This window comes from Polypterus senegalus, chromosome 8, assembly GCF_016835505.1.
Source record: "Polypterus senegalus isolate Bchr_013 chromosome 8, ASM1683550v1, whole genome shotgun sequence".
In the NCBI taxonomy this organism is placed as follows: Eukaryota; Metazoa; Chordata; class Cladistia; order Polypteriformes; family Polypteridae; genus Polypterus; species Polypterus senegalus.
In genome coordinates, this window is record NC_053161.1 from 96,057,933 (window position 1) to 96,076,892 (window position 18,960).

Sequence of the window (18,960 nt, forward strand, 5' to 3'; positions counted from 1 at the left end):
AATTTCAGTTATTTAGTGTTCAATCATTTGAGATGCAGCTCAAGACTTTGTATTTCATTGCCACTAGTGTCTTTCTTTGTTAAATAATGTTGGAAATAATGTTGGAGTTTTAAGGTATTCTACCAATGATTATTTTGCCAACAAAATTCAATATAGGAAAAACAAAATACATAATTCTATATCACATATTAAAATCTTACCGGATCAGCTTTCGGGTTTATAAATTTTATATTTTGCTTTTTAGCTCAGGTTTTTCACCCCCTAAATAAATTAATAATACACAGTATCCAGCATATACTGCACATATATTGTATATTGTACGAGAAATGGCCAGCCAGTCACTTACAGCAGCTACAGATATAAATTTAGGGTAGTAGGGAGGCTGAAACAGAAACTATGAAGATTTAACTTGTTTGCAAGATCACTTTTTGCTGTGTAGGTAGTATTTTAATGCTTATTCTGGGTGATTTTTACACTCCAGTTCTTGTGCCGGATGACTTGTTTTACTGAGTGATCAGGACTGTAACATTTTTATAGGTATGCACTCAGAAGCTACTGTATACTTTCATGCAATTTCATGCTTTTAACTCCTGAGTAGCTCACAAATGTTTCTTTTAATAACACTGTACTGTTTCATGCTGATGTGTTGTTCAGTTCTATAGTTTGAGTGCCAATAAAAATAACAGAACAAAATATAAAACTGGTTTAACTTTGTACCTAGTCTGACAGAATTCTCTGACACCCCTGTGCAATCTTGCTGCTTTACTTTGTATGTTGGGTTTCACAGTGGTAGTGCAGCTGCCTTGCAGTGAGGAGACCCAGGTTCATGTCCCAGGTCCTCCCTGCATGGAGCTTGCATATTCTCCCTGTGTTTAAATGGGTTTCTTCCCGCTATCCATGACATGCAGGTTAGGTGAAATAGTGACACAAAATGGCCCTAATGTGTGTTTGGTGTGTGTGTTTGTGTTCGCCTTGTGATGCACTAGCACACTTTCCGAGGTTGGTTCCTGCTTTGCACCCTATGTTAGCTGGGAAAGGCTCTAGCCAGAGCCCTGGTTTGGATTAAGTGGGTTAGTAAATGATGTAAATTAGTAAATTGACTATTATACAAAACTGAAATGAAATAATTTCAATCAATCTGAAGAGATATAGAACTATACTATGAATGAAATTATTTTTTTCTAAAATTTAGGAGAAAAAGGTAATGCTCCACTTTCAGAACACTCTTTAATATCAATAGTAATTAAAATAACATATTTTTGAATTATTTTGGCTTACCCCCTCCTCGAATTACCACCTTATCGTGGTGGAGGGGTTTGCATGTCCCAATGATCCTAGGAGCTCTGTTGTCCGGCGTTTTATGCCCCTGGTAGGGCCACCCAAGGCAAACTGGTCCTAGGTGAGGGATGAGACAAAGAGCGGTTCAACTAAACCTCCTATGAAGAATAAAAATTTTGGACGGCGTTTTCCCCCTCTGGAGCCAGGCCTGGAGCACAGCCCGAAGAGGCAACATGGGCCACCTATGGGAGGGACCAAGGAGGTCAGGTGCAGTGTGAGTTGGGTGGTGGCCGAAGGTGGGGACCTTGGCGGTCCGATCCTTGGCTACAGAAGCTGGCTCTTGGGACATGGAATGTCACCTCTCTGAAGGGGAAGGAGCTTGAGCTAGTGCGCGAGGTAGAGAGGTTCCGGCTAGATATAGTCAGGCTCAACTCGACGCACAGCTTGGACTCTGGAACCAATCTCCCCTAATCTCTCCAGATGCCCCCGGTGAGAGGTGCCAAGCGGGTGTGGGCATACTTATTACCCCCCGACTTGGAGCCTGTTCATTGGGGTTTACGCCAGTGAACAAGAGGGTAGCCTCCCTCCACCTTTGGGTGGGGGGATGGGTCCTAACTGTTGTTTGTGCGTATGCGCTGAACAGCAGTTTGTAGTACACACTCTTTTTGGAGTCCCTGGAGGGGGTGCTAGAGGGCATACCTTCTGGGGACTCCCTGTTACTGCTGGGAGACTTCAATGCTCATGTGGGCAATGACAGTGAGACATGGAAGGGTGTGATTGGGTGGAATGCCCCTGATCTGAACCCGAGCGGTGTTTTGTTATTGGACTTCAGTGCTCATCACGGATTGTCCATAACGAACACGATGTTCAAGCATAGGGGTGTTCATATGTGCACTTGGCACCATGACACTCTAGGCCTCAGTTCGATGATCGACTTTGTGGTTGTGTCGTCGGACTTGCGGCCACATGTCTTGGACACTCGGGTGAAAAAAGGGGCGGAGCTGTAAACTGATTACCACCTGGTGGTGAGTAGGCTTCGATGGTGGGGGAGGATGCCACTTAGGCCTGGTAGGCCCAAACGTGTTGTGTTGGTCATGAGCTATGGGTAGTAACCGAAAGAACGAGATTGCGAATACAAGCAGCTGAAATGAGTTTCAGGGGTGCGGAAATCCAATGCCCGACTCGTCCGACACGGGTAAATTGACCATCGGACACGTGTGTTTTCTGGTTTCAGTTGTCCGCAGACAAGTGCAATTTTTCTGGAGAAAAAAAGAATTAAATGTGCAGTGCAGGGCACATTTTTACCACTACTTTCAAATTTTAAACATTTGGGTACGTACTTTGTGCGGAAACAGTTTACTTAGGCATGTTCTTCATGTCTCAAATTGGTATTCAATATTTTTTGAATTAAATTAAAGTAGCACGTTAAATGCTTTGTTTTGTATTTGATCTTCTATGTGCTCTATGTGTGTGAATCACTACTTGCGTCTTAAATCGCCTCTCTTCCTCCGACTGGACACAGAATCCATTACATTCGTAATATTACAGCTGTCTGAATAACTAAAATACTGAGATGTATACGTTATATAATTTTCATGATGACAGGAGTTAAAGCACGTGATTGTGTGAGACCTTCGATGAAATTATTTATTGCAGTAGTACTCATGGGCGGCTCTAGGCTTGTGGCGGCCCTTGGCAGAGAAAGAGTCGGTGGCTCTTTCGCCCACTAATGTCAATATGGTATCTTATGCATGGTGGATGACCACGTCCGTTGCGGACACTGCATAGCCGCCTCGTGCTCATGACACGAGCGTTTAACTTTTATCATAATTTGCCGCTGCGTTTTTAGCTGTGTCGTTATTTTCTCTTTCTGTTTTATATTCAACTAGCAAAATACCCGCGATTTGCAGCGCCGAAGTATTGCCTTAAAATTTTAAACTGAGGGAAAATATACCAATAATTATTTGTTAAGGATCCATTTGTATACCACATTGTGAGTTTGGCCCTCCGGTTGTAATATGACCAAGCTGTGCGCTGAGCTTACTCTTGAGCATGCAACGTACAGTTGGCCATGTGAACAGTAATCTTGTTTCAAATCTCACAGCTTGGATTGCTGCTGTCATAATCAGTTTGAGTTTCATGGTTTGTTTCAATTATGACAGTATTTGTACGACTTGTGTTGAACAGACATTCGGCATCTGTCAAGCGTTGTAAGTATACAACCGGTTTCATCGATAACTTCACATCTAGCTTTTGAGAGTTTAAACATTCATAAACATCAAAGTGTCCACTACTGAAATCGTCACCTGTCAATCTAAAATGTTTAAGAGGCATTGGCAGTTGTCAAAAGGTGTAAAATATTTGGTCATTTCAGTATACTTGAAAGCGACAACTGAACAATTCACCAGCAGCCATCAACTCACATGTAGATGCATAGGTGAAGGGCTTAAGCATTTCACTCTTCTAGTGCTCCTGTGTAGAATAATTATCTCCTGTACCGTCATCAGTCCACACCTTGAACCTGTCCCAGTCATTCAATACATAAGACACAATGTTCCTCCGGATATCAAGAGTGAGCCTGATATGGCCGTGCAATATGTAACAAAGAGAATGGAACAGGTAGGTGCTATCTCCAGGCATAGAAACCACTTGGTAAGTGACAGTTCTTTGATCGATGGTGATCACCTCGATAGACATGTTAATGGGGGTACGGTTGGAATGATAAAGGAAATGGGTACCTGAACAGTGTAAAGTAAGTCTAAAATACCTACACAATAACTATAATCGTAATAAATGAACAATAAAACAGCGGAGAAGCCGTGGATTAAATGAAAAGGCTGTAGTTATCATCAGGGAGACGTGAATCCCGTGGTGAAGCAAGGAATGGAATGTAGAGACTGGAGCAACAGATGGCCTTATATAGGCAGGCAGCCAACAACGTGGGAGGCGTTGGGATGGGGGACACAACGCCGCCTCACACGGTGACCGAGCTGCAGGCTATGGATGTATATATGTACGTAAGTAGGATTCAGTTAGCGTTGGGAACCGGCATACCAAATTTCTTGAAGATGGGCCCAAAAGTAACAAAGACCGTGGCAGCCGACAGTGGCATCATACCACCGAAATAAGTACCAAATTTCAGCCTTCTACCTGCACGGGAAGTTGGAGAATTAGTGACGTTGGAAAGTTTAATATGGCGGCTGACAGTGGCATCATACCACCGAAATAAGTACGTACATTGGTTTCGGTTAGCGCAGGGAAGCCGCCTACCAAATTTCATGAAGATGGGGCCATGAATAAGAAAGTTCAACATGGCGGACGTTGTTGACCATTATGACCGCTACACGTAGAATTTCAAAATGAAACCTGTTTAACTTTTGTAAGTAAGCTGTAAGGAATGAGCCTGCCAAATTTCAGCCTTCTACCTACACGGGAAGTTGGAGAATTAGTGACATTGGAAACTTCAATATGCCGGCCGACAGTGGCATCATACCACTGAAATAAGTACGCACATCGGTTTTGGTTAGCGCAGGGAAGCCACCTACCAAATTTCGTGAAGATGGGGCCATAAATAAGAAAGTTCAACATGGCGGACGTTGTTGACCATTATGACCGCTACACGTAGAATTTCAAAATGAAACCTGCTTAACTTTTGTAAGTAAGCTGTAAGGAATGAGCCTGCCACATTTCAGCCTTCTACCTACACGGGAAGTTGGAGAATTAGTGACACTGGAAACTTCAATATGGCGGCCGACAGTGGCATCATACCACTGAAATAAGTATGTACATCGGTTTTGGTTAGCGCAGCGAAGCTACCTACCAAATTTCGTGAAGATGGGGCCATAAATAAGAAAGTTCAACATGGCGGACGTTGTCGACCATTACGCGTAGAATTTCGAAATGAAAACTGCTTAACTTTTGTAAGTAAGCTGTAAGGAATGAGCCTGCCAAATTTCAGCCTTCTACCTACACGGGAAGTTGGAGAATTAGTGACGTTGGAAAGTTCAATATGGTGAGCGACAGTGGCGTCACACCATCGAAATAAGTACGTACATCGGTTTCGGTTAGCGCAGGGAAGCCACCTACCAAATTTCGTGAAGATGGGGCTATAAATAAGAAAGTTCAACATGGCGGAAGTTGTCAACCGTTATCGGCCATTACGTGTAGAATTTTGAAATGAAACCTGCTTAACTTTTGTAAGTAAGCTGTAAGGAATAAGCCTGCCAAATTTCAGGCATCTACCTTCACGGGAAGTTGGAGAATTAGTGATTAGTGAGTCAGTCAGTCAGGGAGTCAGTGAGTGAGTGAGTGAGTGAGGGCTTTGCCTTTTACTAGTATAGATATATATTGGCATGGCCGCCCATGCAGTCCTTGCTTTTCTTTCTCCAAGTAACCGATCGCCACACAATCAGCTCTGTAATAGACGTTAAGCCATCTGTAAGCTTAGAGCGCCGATTCTTCAAAACGTTTATGGAACATTGAAATATCTTCGTAGTAAATGTTTAATTATTCTATCCTTCACGCCAGTCCCAGTGAAGAATATAGATTATTTAAATGAAGTTAAAGTTTTATCTGTATAATATAATAAACATATTTTGCTGCATTTCATCTTAAAAATATCGTCATCATATTTAAATACGCGCTTTATAAAGTGGCGCAGGTTGTGTAATATTATAACTGAAGTGCAAGATTACAGTGGGGTGATTGTACTTGTAAGTACAAACAGTTCTACAAGGAGCACTTGATTGACTGCGTTTAAAGTCCTTGGGATGAAACTGTTTCTGAACCGCGAGGTCCGTACAGGAAAGGCTTTGAAACGTTTTGCCGTGGCTGAGGTAGTGTGTGCTTGAAGCTGTATAACGATAATTCTCTTTCCGATCAACTGCTGCTGTGATTCACATTCAGAATCAAATACTTTGAGTGGTGCAGTGAGAGCAATATGGAAAAATATTATCCGCTGTGGCAACTCCTAACAGTAACAACGCTAAAGCAGTTATGGTATTTGGAATACTATGGCTATGTATTACACCAATAAACAATATGTGGTTAGTTTCAGTGTATTTATAAAGCCGCGTCAGGAAAATAAAGAGTAACCACACAGGAACAGTAGCATTGCTTTGACGCTGGGTGCCGCCAGTCTGCAAAACCGAGTGGAGAACTTGCATACGACAAGGTATGAGGTACCGTGGAAAAGTGTGTGGCTTTACACCAAGTGTAGGTTTTTTACATCGCGATTCGAACGTGGAAAAGTTCTTACGCAACGTTTCTGTGCGTACGCACCGTTTATACATGAGGCCCCTGGTGTTTATATCTTGAAACAAATCTGAACAACTGCCACAGAAAAGGCTGAGTTATGCTACTTGATACAGGAAGCAGTAGGATTGATGGACTGATGGATGTTCAGACAACAATGTTATTGGAACTTAATCAAGGCAATTTACTCATTTTCATTATTAGGTAACAACAATGAGAGACAAAACAGAGGAGCAGTTGTGAGACAATATTTGTTAATTCCAATGTTTTAAAGAAATTTAAAACACAAAAGTCACAAATAATTTTATCAGTCTGTCATATTATGCAAATGAATAAACATGATAAAAATATCATTTCATTCTAAATGAAAGAAAACACTAGCAGTAATAAAATCTAATCACGAAACAAAAGGTAAACATAACCCAAAGTATACTTTTCTCAAATCGAATTAAAGTTGAAAACTGTTTGATATTGTTAATCCATGTAATTAACAGCTGCATATACTGTATCTGGGTTTAGTAGCAATAATATTGCAATAATCGAAAACGTATGTAGAGGTGTTTTTTCACGTTTTATTTTCAACAATGCTGTGTACTCAACTGAACTTATTTGAGAATTTAAGATGTTTCCTGTTTGCCAAAGTTTGGCAACATTTGGCTTTTTATATTTGTTATAACATTTTCTTCATCCATAAGATGGAGCAGACAGCTATGAGAATAATAATGCATGACTTTATGTTATTCCTCTCTAACAAGGATTACCTTTAGGTGGCGGTTTCTATGTAACACAAGTCAGTTTTATCTTCTATATGATGTAGTTCTGATTAATTTTAAAATATATCTGGCATTCTAGTGGTACTCCTGAGCATTTTTGAAGAAACATCAAGCATTATCCTGGAGATCCCATTTTTGAAATTCACACATGATTGACTTGTGAAATTCTCAAATGAAACTAAAATCATAGGAATAGCAGCTACTGAGGAGGCAACAGAAACAATTCAAAATGACTTGGATAATTTCAGAACAAAGTAAATGCTTCAAAAATACACTTTACTGTAGAAAAGTGCAAAGTGCTATAGTGCATCTGGAAAGTATTCACAGTGCATCACTTATTCCACATTTTGTTATGTTACAGCCTTATTCCAAAATGGATTAAATTCATTTTTTTCCTCAGAATTCTACACACAACATCCCATAATGACAATGTGAAAAAAGTTTACTTGAGGTTTTTGCAAATTTATTAAAAATAAAAAAATTCAGAAAGCACGTGTACATAAGTATTCACAGCCTTTGCCATGAAGCTCAAAATTGAGCTCAGGTGCATCCTGTTTCCCCTGATCATCCTTGAGACGTTTCTGCAGCTTAATTGGAGTCCACCTGTGGTAAATTCAGTTGATTGGACATGATTTGGAAAGGCACACACCTGTCTATATAAGGTCCCATAGTTGACAGTTCATGTCAGAGCACAAACCAAGCATGCAGCCAAAGGAATTGTCTGTAGACCTCCGAGACAGGATTGTCTTGAGGCACAAATCTGGGGAAGGTTACAGAAAAACTTACTGTATGCTGCTTTGAAGGTCCCAATGAGCACAGTGGCCTCCATCATCCGTAAGGGGAAGAAGTTCAAAACCACCAGGACTCTTCCTAGAGCTGGCTGGCCATCTAAACTGAGCGATCGGGGAAGAAGGGTCTTAGTCAGGGACGTGACCAAGAACCCGATGGTCACTCTGTCAGAGCTCCAGAGGTCCTCTGTGGAGAGAGAACCCTACAGAAGGACAACCATCTCTGCAGCAATCCAGCAATCAGGCCTGTATGGTAGAGTGACCAGATGGAAGCTACTCCTTAGTAAAAGGCACATGACCTGCCTGGAGTTTGCCAAAAGGCACCTGAGGGACTCTCAGACCATGAGAAACAAACTTCTCTGGTCTGATGAGACAAAGATTGAACTATTTGGTGTGAATGCCAGGCACTGCTCATCACCAGGCCAATACCATCCCTACAGTGAAGCATGGTGGTGGCAGCATCATGCTGTAGGGATGTTTTTCAGTGGCAGGAACTGGGAGACTAGTCAGGATAAAGGAAAAGATGACTGCAGCAATGTACAGAGACATCCTGAATGAAAACCTGCTCTAGAGCACTCTTGACCTCAGACTGGGGCGACGGTTCATCTTTCAGCAGGACAACGACCCTAAGCACACAACCAAGATATCAAAGGAGTAGCTTCAGGACAACTCTGTGAATGTCCTTGAGTGGCCCAGCCAAAGCCCAGACTTGAATCTGATTGAACATCTCTGGAGAGATCTTAAAATGGCTGTGCACAGATGCTTCCCATCCAACCTGATGGAGCTTGAGAGGTGCTGCAAAGAGGAATGGACGAAAAGCCTCAAGTAAACATTTTCACGTTGTCATTATGGGGTGATGTGTGTAGAATTCTGAGGGAAAAAAATAATTTAATCCATTTTGGAATCAGGCTGTAACAAATGTGGAAAAAGTGATGCACTGTGAATACTTTCCGAATGCAATGTACATGTGGGCAAAAGGGACATCAATTATAAATACAAGATGTGAGACACTGTTCTAAAGGAAGCAACCGCTAAAAAGGATTTAAGGGTATATGTTGACACACAACAGTTCCGTTATCTAAGCAATACACAGAAGCTATTAAAAAGGCAAATTAAATCTTGAATATAAATAGGTGGATGTTATTCTTGGACTACATAATATACTAGTGAAACTACATCTGGAATATTGTGTGCAGTTCTGGTCACCATGCTACCAGAAAGACATAGCAGCACTAGAAGCTGAGCTGAGGAGAACAACCAAGTGTATCTCATCCCAGGATTTAAGGACATGTCATACTGTGAAACACACAGAGAATTAAAGTGCTTAATCTCAAGCAAAGGAGACTGTTTGGGGAGCCAATTCAGGCATTTAAAATTCTCAAATGCACTGATAACGTAAAATTAACAGAATTTTTTCAACTTAAATATGAATCACGAATTTTAGGACACTGGAAATTAAGGACAAGTGCATTTAGGAATGAAGCTACAAAGCATTTCTTCATGCTGTCGACACAAACTATTGAGACATGTACTGTAGTGAAAGTAGAAACTTTGAAAACCTTTAAGAAGTGGCTGGATGAGATCTTGTAATAGCTTAACTATTAGTTAAACAAACAGACTGTATGGTCTCATCTTGTTTGTCAAATTTACTGTATGTTCTTTATGCCACTTTAAAGAATTCCACAAATTATTGTCTATTCTAAACAAATTGATTATGGTCATACTGAACACTTAATTTTATGGTCATTTATTTGCACATTGAATTTTATGAATGTATTTATGCAGCACACTGACACAACCATATATGCAAGAATTTTTGTACAATTCCTTGATAAAGTGTATGGTGTAAAAGAGTAAAATCCACATTGTCATTACATTTCTTCATTAAATGTATTTGCCTAATCATAATCTAATGAAAATGTAGTAGACAGACTGCACCAGTAAATTCGATTTAATATTCATAATGAAGCAACAATCTATGTTTGGTTACTCAACCAGCAAGAAAACAAAAAACAAAACTCTGGCTACTAGTACAATAAAGCACATAAATAAAACCATTACCATATATGCTTTGCCCTGTGGTCCATATGTTACTCATCTTCATTAAAATTAGCATTCAGAGAAGCAAGTTGCCTCAGGAAAGTTGTTGGGGAAAAACATGAAGGCAATCAGAGAGTTCAGAGCTGTGTTAATAATATTCATACAGCTCTTGAAAACTTGTGCTGGAGGCTGAAAGAACTGTTTTATTAATGTGCATGAGATCATGCAGATATATACATGGCCCACCCATTCCCGTATCATTACTGTAAAGTTACATGATTATTTCAAAGCTGTGAATTACATTGTTTTTGTTCTGTATACAAGGACACTACAGGGGAATAAAATTGATGAGCCACAGCATGAAGTTATGAGTGTAAGCTAGGTTAAGAAGTGAGGTTAGTGAGCAGCAGTATGGTTTCATGCAAAGAAAGAGCACCGCAGATGCAATGTTTGCTCTGAGGATGTTGATGGTGTAGTTTAGTGAAGGCCAGAAGGAGTTACATTGCGTCCTTGTGGACCTGGAGAAAGCATATGACAGGGTGCCTAGAAAGGAGCTGTGGTATTGTATGAGGAAGTCGGGAGTGGCAGAGAAGTATGTAAGAGTTGTATGGGATATGTACGAGGGAAGTGTGACAGTGGTGAGGTCTGTGATAGGAGCGATGGATGCATTCAAGTTGGGGGTGGGATTACATCAGGGATCGGCTCTGAGCCCTTTTTTTTTTGCAATGCTGATGGACAGGTTTGACTTTTTCCAGTGCACTGTGAACAGTGAATGTCATAGGACTTTCCATAACTTTATAAATCAGATTAATATTGACATTATTTAGAATGCAAATGATGTAGGCTAGTTTCAATATTTCTGAAATTTCTCCTTGAAAGCAATACTGTTTAAAATGGCCAAATCTATACAACGCTCTAGTTTGTAACCTATGTGAAACTGAAATAGATAGATAGATGATAGATAGATAGATACTTTATTAATCCCGAAGGGAAATTCACATAATCCAGCAGCAGTATATTGATACAAAGAAACAATATTAAATTAAATAGTAATAAAAATGAAAAAAATTAAAATAAAATTAATGTTAGCATTTACTCCCCCGGGTGGAATTGAAGAGTCGCATAGTGTGGGGGAGGAATGATCTCTTTAGTCTGTCAGTGGAGCAGGACAGTAACAAAAGTCTGTCACTGAAGCTACTTCTCTGCCTGGAGATGACACTGTTACGTGGATGCAGTGGATTCTTCATGATTGACAGGAGTTTGCTTAGTGCCCGTCGCTCTGCCACAGATGTTAAACTGTCCAACTTTAATCCTACAATAGAGCCTGCCTTCTTAACAAGTTTGTCCAGGCGTGAGGAATGCTAAAGGTTTTAAAATTATACGTAGAATACCACAAATTGAGTTCAAAGTGGTACAAAATAGCTTACTATAATTAAAATGCCTGCCATAAATACGACATAATTTAGTAATCAACAAGTTTAACTTCATTCAATACTGTGTTGCCAACATATTATTTTGATCAGCTCATATGCATCTATCTATGATTTTATGTGTAATCTTCAGAGAATGATATACCCTATACTCACTGTTGTTTGTACATTCAGACACCTGGCTCATGCCTTAGTGTCTGAGAATATTTCTCATATTAAAATGACCTTTGCTTTTAACTATATATTGATCTAACCAGTGTTATATTATATAAATACTTTTTTATATAAAACTCTCCTTTTCAGAATTAGTTAAGATATAAAGTAAAATAGAACTAAAAGCAATTCCTGTAAAATTGTATTTGCAGTAAAACTTTAAAGTTTCACATCACAAAAGATTTTGCTAAACAAATTATGTTTTGAAATCAGTGAAATTTGTGTCATTACTATATATATTTCCATCTCATCTGCAACCTTTTTCTTCCTGTACAAAAGCATGGGTAGTGTATTCTGTTGTAGAACTAGGAAAGGCAGGCACAGATAAAGAGGCCTTACCTGAAAACACTACTCTGCTGCTCTGGAAGTACCCTGGCTTGGATCAGCTTACAGAGTTGGGGAAAGTGAGTGTAGTTAGAGCTATCTCTCACCTGCTACAAAGCAGAAGACAGGCAGTGTGCAAGGCAGATGAAAGTGAATAAAGGTGCATGGAGCTACATGGAAAGCAGCAGCAGCATTGGAGGGTGACCAAGGAAGTAAACTGTGATTTCGGCTACAGAATAACCCATAGGGAGTAATGTTCCTTGCAAACAGCACCAAATAACTTTAAAAATCCCAAAGATGAATTTGAGCCAGTTTTACATTTTGTAAAAAAGATTTTGGTGCAATCTCACAAAACTATAAAACTATAAAATGAAGTCCCACTGTTTCATTCATCTCTAAGTATAATACATTTGATAGTATCAAAGATTTGAATACCTTCAATTCTGATAGCACAATAAACATTACCACATTTTGTAATTACAACTAGTGGTTCCATACATGCAATTTTAACCATATAAACACTGAGCAATTCCTCCCATGACAGCAAATATTAGTTTAATTGTTGTTTTAAAACCCCCAAACACATACATCACATTGAATTTGAACCTTTTCAAATGGATAAGGATGCAGAAGCAAATTAAATTTGTGCCCCAAAGGATAGGCAGTTGCCTTTGTAATTGTAATGCCAAAAATTAAATGATATTATTAGGCATATTAATTCTTCCTTTTGCCACTCATTCACAACAAACTGAATGTTGAATTTTAATGTTGACAAAGGAGGTAAAATCAAATTGACTCCTGTTTAATGCTAATTAGTTGGTTTTAACATTTATGTTTGAAAGTATAGAGGTCTTAACAGAAACGTCTGATTGATCAAGTTTAGAATTGAGATTTCTCAGTAAGCATCTGTAGAATTCTGTGACTCGTATAGTTTCCTATTTAATTAATCAGTACTTAACTCATAATATTCAGAGCACACCCTTTTTAATTATTTGTGAACTTTTCTAGAACTTGTCCTACCTTCTCCTTCTGTTAGGCCCAGTCCTTGTTGTTTGAGCTGGTCTTGTCCTCTTGGTTTGTCAGTACCATTTTGAATAGCCTTTCCCCTTTAGGACAATAACAAATAAAACAAAATAATAGTATTACAGTATAGATTTAGTGGAAATGCCTTCTGAAAAAGTAAAAAACACTGTATAAAACAATGACCAATTGGTTGATATATCACCAAAACATAATTTATATATACATATAGAATGTTTAACAAAGGCAATTTATTTAATCCCATTTTTTTAAATAACACAAAGTCTATGATTTTTAAATTAGTGGACAGATATTGAAGATACTGTATAAGTATGTACGAAAAGTCAGAGAAATCAGTCCACCACTAAGGCCTCTATATTTTAGTTATCACAAGGAAACATATTCTTAATTATAAATAATGCACAGAAAACAAACTTTTTTAAACTTAACTTGCTATTCAACAAATCAAATCAGGGTCCATATAAAAAGACAGCAACTCAATCTGTAATGCCTTGTTACAATAAGGCATAACATTAGTATTATTGTTATTGGCAGAGATCTAGAACAACAGCAATAGTTATAAAAAAAATCACAAAGCAGGAAATAAACAGTACATTAGCAAGATAATTTTGAATTATTTTAAAGGTAGAACTAATGTTGGTTGAAACATTTTGATTAACTAAAATATCTATATATAATTCACTAAGGCAAGACAACCATGGAAAGCACGCCGGAAGGGGCGTGGATTCACTAAGCTGCCGACAAGTGAGACACCTATCGCGCACGCAGGAAGGAGCCACACCCACCAACTCCAAGACCATTGGATACAACGACAACTCACAGAGCCACGCCCACCAACTTGGACGCGACGACACAGAAAAACCGGCGTCATTTATATTCGTCTGTTGTAGAGGTCACATGCAGCTCCGACCCACGTTGACTGTTAATAGAGGCATGTTTCTCGCGGAGGTGAATCGCCATATGCAGCGTGTAAAACTGTTTGCGAGGGGTATCCCATGGGATCCTTAAAACATTCCTTTACAACTGAGGTTAAAACACAATGAAATGAGCAGTCTTTAAAAAACGAGTTTTCGGTTACGACGCACAACCGCGTGCACTATCTGTATATATAATTCACTAAGGCAAGACAACCATGGAAAGCATGCTGGAAGGGGCGTGGATTCACTAAGCCGCCGACAAGTGAGACACCTATGGCGCACGCAGGAAGGAGCCACGCCCACCAACTCCAAAACCATTGGATACGATGACAACTCACAGAGCCACGCCCACCAACTCGGACGCGACGACACAGAAAAACCGGCGTCATTTATATTCGTCTGTCGTAGAGGTCACATGCAGCTCTGACCCACGTTGACTGTTAATAGAGGCATGTTTCTCGCAGAGGTGAATCGCTATATGCGGTGTGTAAAACTGTTTGCAGGGTATCCCATGGGATCCTTAAAACGTTCCTTTACAACTGAGGTTAAAACACAATGAAATGAGCAGTCTTTAAAAAATGAGTTTTTGGTTACGACGCACAACCGTGTGCACTATAGCAAACTGTTTTACACGCTACATACAGCAATTCGCATCCATGAGTGGGTGGTGGTGCATGGCAGTTCTTAGTTGGTGGAGCAATTTGGCTGGTTATTTCCGAAAACGAACGAGACTCCCGCCTGCTAAATAGTTACACGACCCAACAGCGGTCGGCGTCCAAATTCTTAGAGGGACAAGTGGCTTTCAGCCACGTGAGATTGAGCATTAACAGGTCTGTGATGCACTTGTATGTCCGGTACTGCACGCGTGCTACACTGAATGGATCAACGTGTGTCTACCCGGCGAGGGGAGGCGTGGGTAAGCCGTTGAACCCCATTCGTGATGGAGACCGTGGCTTCCAATTGTTCCCCACGAACAAGAAATTCCCAGTACATGCGGGTCATACGCCGCACTGATTACGCCCCTGCCCTTTGTAAAGCCCCCCATGGTCGGGTGACTTGGTGGATTATATATAAAAAAAAAGCAGCGGGAACCGCAAAGAACAATGAAAAATCAACGTGGAAACCGACTGAAGCGGTGTTTGGAAAATTAACAGTCAACGTGACTCACAGGTGCGTGTGGACTGTACACAGACGAAGCGACTCAGGTAGGGAGTGGGGGGCAGTGCGTACTGAACGAGCTCCATTCAACTCCGTCCTTCGCTTTGGAAGGAATAAGCGCGACGGCGCTCCTCCAGATTTCAGTCACGGACAATTGTATATTGGTTCGTAGCGTGCATTGTTGCAATGTTACTTTTCTTGGTGGTTTATTAAATTACGGATTTTTCAAATGTTCATTTTTTCCTCTATGCTTAAAAATCATTTAAAAAGTGGCCTGATTATGCGGCATATGCTACGCCGCGGGTTGGCTAGTGTATGATAAAGAATAATAACAAACATCAAATTTCCATGTTTCTTTTTGCCTTTGCATGAATTTTCTCCATTAAAGTCATTGTTTACGAAGATCAATTACTGAATATAAAAGAATACAATGGTCCACTGACTAAACTGAAGAATACACATAATGAAAATTAAAAATATTTTATTGTTATTATTCTTAGTGTTCTGTTATCTATTATATCTCAGTTGGATTTAATAAGCAAGTTAATCAAGCTATTCCCGTCTGTGTAGAAATTGCATAACATAAAAGCAAGTAATAACCAAGCAAAAAGAAGATGATTCTATACCTTTAAATATTTTCTGATTAATAACTTTAAATATCAGCATCACGTTTTACATCTTGATCAGACTCCTAACTTTATACTATTAATCTTCTCCCGTTTTGGTTGTATCTAATTTCTATCTCTTTTCCTTTACTTACTTCCTTTTATTTAATTCACTTTATCTACGCATCTCTTTCTTGAAAAATCTTTACTTTTACTGTCTTTGAAAAGCATTACAGTTATTTTAAATAAATGAAGGATTCAACACAAACACACTTTTCAGTACATTCTTAGTCTTCATTAAATGTTCGTCTTGTGCATATCCCAAAAATGAACACAAATCAGAAAAAAGTGAGCAAAATATTTAATGAATTCTTCATGACAGTTTCTAAGTATGAAAAATGTTAATATGGCAAAAATGCTATTATATGTTAAACTGCTTTGTTGTCTTCCTTTCTTTCATCCTTATAATTTTAAATCTGACATATCCTAAGAAGTTAAAGGGTAAATACAAGGTACCTTTCAAGTAATTGTCTGAGAATATTATGGTCATATATCTTACGAAATCTGTGAAGGAGTTTCTAGCAGTTGCTTAAATTATATTGACTGTGTTTCTTTTTACTGGATGAAACAGTAAAAAAAATGTTTTTGAGTAATGGTGTATTTACAGTAGCATTACCTTATATTTATCCGTTGTTTAAATGATGTAAAGGCATTATCAATGTATACATCTCAAATGATTCTGTGAATGCTCCAAAGATAAAATATGGCAAGCGTCATTAAAGGGAAAAAATACTTAACATGAAATTAAAGGTGTGATTGATACATCCAGTGAAAGGGTTGCCTACCCTAAAAAAGTAGTCCTCTGAAATTACTGGTCATCCGTCTGCAGAGAGAAGTGCACATAATAGAATATATTGCGAGGATAAGATACTAGACTCCCTTTCTATAATAAGCCATGACATGACACATTGACAGATTCTAAAATTACCAGCCATGAGCATTAACTCTCCAGCAACTTAAATGAAAATTATGTCTTACCTTTTTGCAGAACTTTTATACACTTTTTGCCTATTCCAAATTAATGATGCAACCATAAAAATGATTTGGATAAATAAACAGGAATTCTTTGAAAATAATTCAAGCAATTATAAAAGTTTTTTTTGACTCCAGTATTTATCCTTACTGGCAGAAATGCAGGAAACGGATAAAATAATGGAAACACCTAAGTATCTTATAATACCAGGGCATTAGACTGGCAAGAACATATTCAGTGATTCTTGCTACAGTTCTGCAAGAAATTCAACTAGTCGTGTTTTTAGCACCTCCATCAAAACAACACACAGTTGAATTTCACCTATTCTCCTGTACATGGATGGAGTTGTTGCCATTCTACAAGATTCCACTACTATCAAGTGTGGAAAATGTGACAAATCCTAGACTATACTAAAAGGAACACAGCAAGGAGTGAACAAACAAAGGGGTAAAAACCAGGATCTGTTATTGTCACGGCCCAGAAGCTGCCAGTATGGAAGAAGAACTGTCAATCTGACCTGAATCCATACAGTGGTGCAACATTTATAAAGACAATGGCAACAATCTGCTAATTTGTCTCTAGACCCAAATGGAAACCAGTGCATGCAATGACCTCAGCTGGGGAAAACTTTCTGGGAGATTTTGTGAAGTATTCTGAGTGTGCCTTTCCTGTACTTTCTATACCATCGATTTCAAGCAAATTTACTGTGCAGATGATGAGATCATATAGCATTTAACCTTTCAACTGTAATATTATATATATAAGAAGTTCCTATTTAATGATAGGATTTTTGCTAAAGACTTAATCTACTGTAAGTAACTATTTGGACCTTTAACTCTACAAAGATATAGGTTGTGTTATGAAGTATACTGTTTATCTGTGTGTTCATTGGTGTAAACTAATTTATTTTTTAATCGGGTTATGAAAATTATGCTGGCTTTTCCAACCTTACTCTAGTATAGAGAACTGATATCTTTTTTTCTGGTACTCCCTCAATCTTGTTGTAATATGTGCCTATCTTCTAAATATTTGAACAGTGATCTCATATATTATTTACGGGAGAATTTCCGTGACTCTTCTCAAAAAGTGTTATAGTAACTACTTCATTGCAGAATGTGATAAATAAATTGGATTGTACCATCAGGGTCCTTTACCATTTCTTCATGTAATGTATTACACAAGATGAAAATGCTCACAATAGGATGAAGAGCAAAACTGTGAAGTGCCATCTAAGGGAATTGGTATACTTAAACATTGTCTGTGGAACTCATACCTGAAGACATTAGAGTTGACAACTAATTGAGAACAATGTGACAGAGAAGCAGAATAAAAATGATCATGTTATGTGTGCTTTGGAGAACTCAACCTGTGTGGACGCCACTGTCGCCCGCTAACTTCACTAAAAATGTAACCCTTTTTTATTTCTCTAGTGCTTTACTTACAGTAATTTCTCTTCCATTAGCCTAGGATCCTGATATTGTATGATATTGTAAATTGTTACTAACAGTCCTCCATACTACTTAAGTGGTGAAGCTGGGTTTCTTGTCTTTTGTTTGGAGAGTCCATATGGTGTGATTTCCACTTCTGTTGCCTTTAAATTCCATGTGCTGTATTGTTACATACCTAAATAGACTAGGCTATAATTCTACTGATTAACAATACAATGTCATATTCAGTGTAACACATACAATTAATACACTCACCCGCAGAAGTGAAATTATGAAGTTTTGGTTATTTCAGTTTAATTTGCCATAATACATTGTCCCAGATGACTGGGGACCCTGCCCAGCCAGGACGCCTGGACAGTCCCTGAGATGGACGATACCTCCCCTGGGCCACAAGAGGGCAGCCACCCGGGTCTGTTTGGGGGCCTCGGGAACGGAACTGGGATGCTCACCCCTATGGGAGGTTGGCCCCCGCCAGGGGGTGCCCGGACAGTTAGGGAATACTGGATGGCAGCACTTCCACCACACCAGGAAGTGCTGCCAGAAGCAATCCCAGGGGCACCTGAAGTGCTTCCAGGCGCTCTCCTAACACTTCCGCCATACCAGGAAGTGACATCAGGTGGAGCACCTGGGGCTCATCTGGGTCATGATAAAAGGGGCTG

At 39.2% G+C, this 18,960-nt stretch overlaps 1 protein-coding gene across 5 annotated transcripts in view; it reads right to left on the bottom strand.

The window, feature by feature from the left end:
- The window catches only part of LOC120534140 (protein piccolo-like), a 215,814-nt gene that overhangs the window by 40,411 nt on the left and 156,443 nt on the right, over positions 1–18,960 (bottom strand). For all 5 annotated transcript variants that reach the window (XM_039761466.1, XM_039761467.1, XM_039761468.1 and 2 more), the window contains one exon: positions 13,120–13,205. In XM_039761466.1, the coding sequence (XP_039617400.1) occupies positions 13,120–13,205 (86 nt within the window). The remainder of the gene's footprint in view (positions 1–13,119; positions 13,206–18,960) is intronic.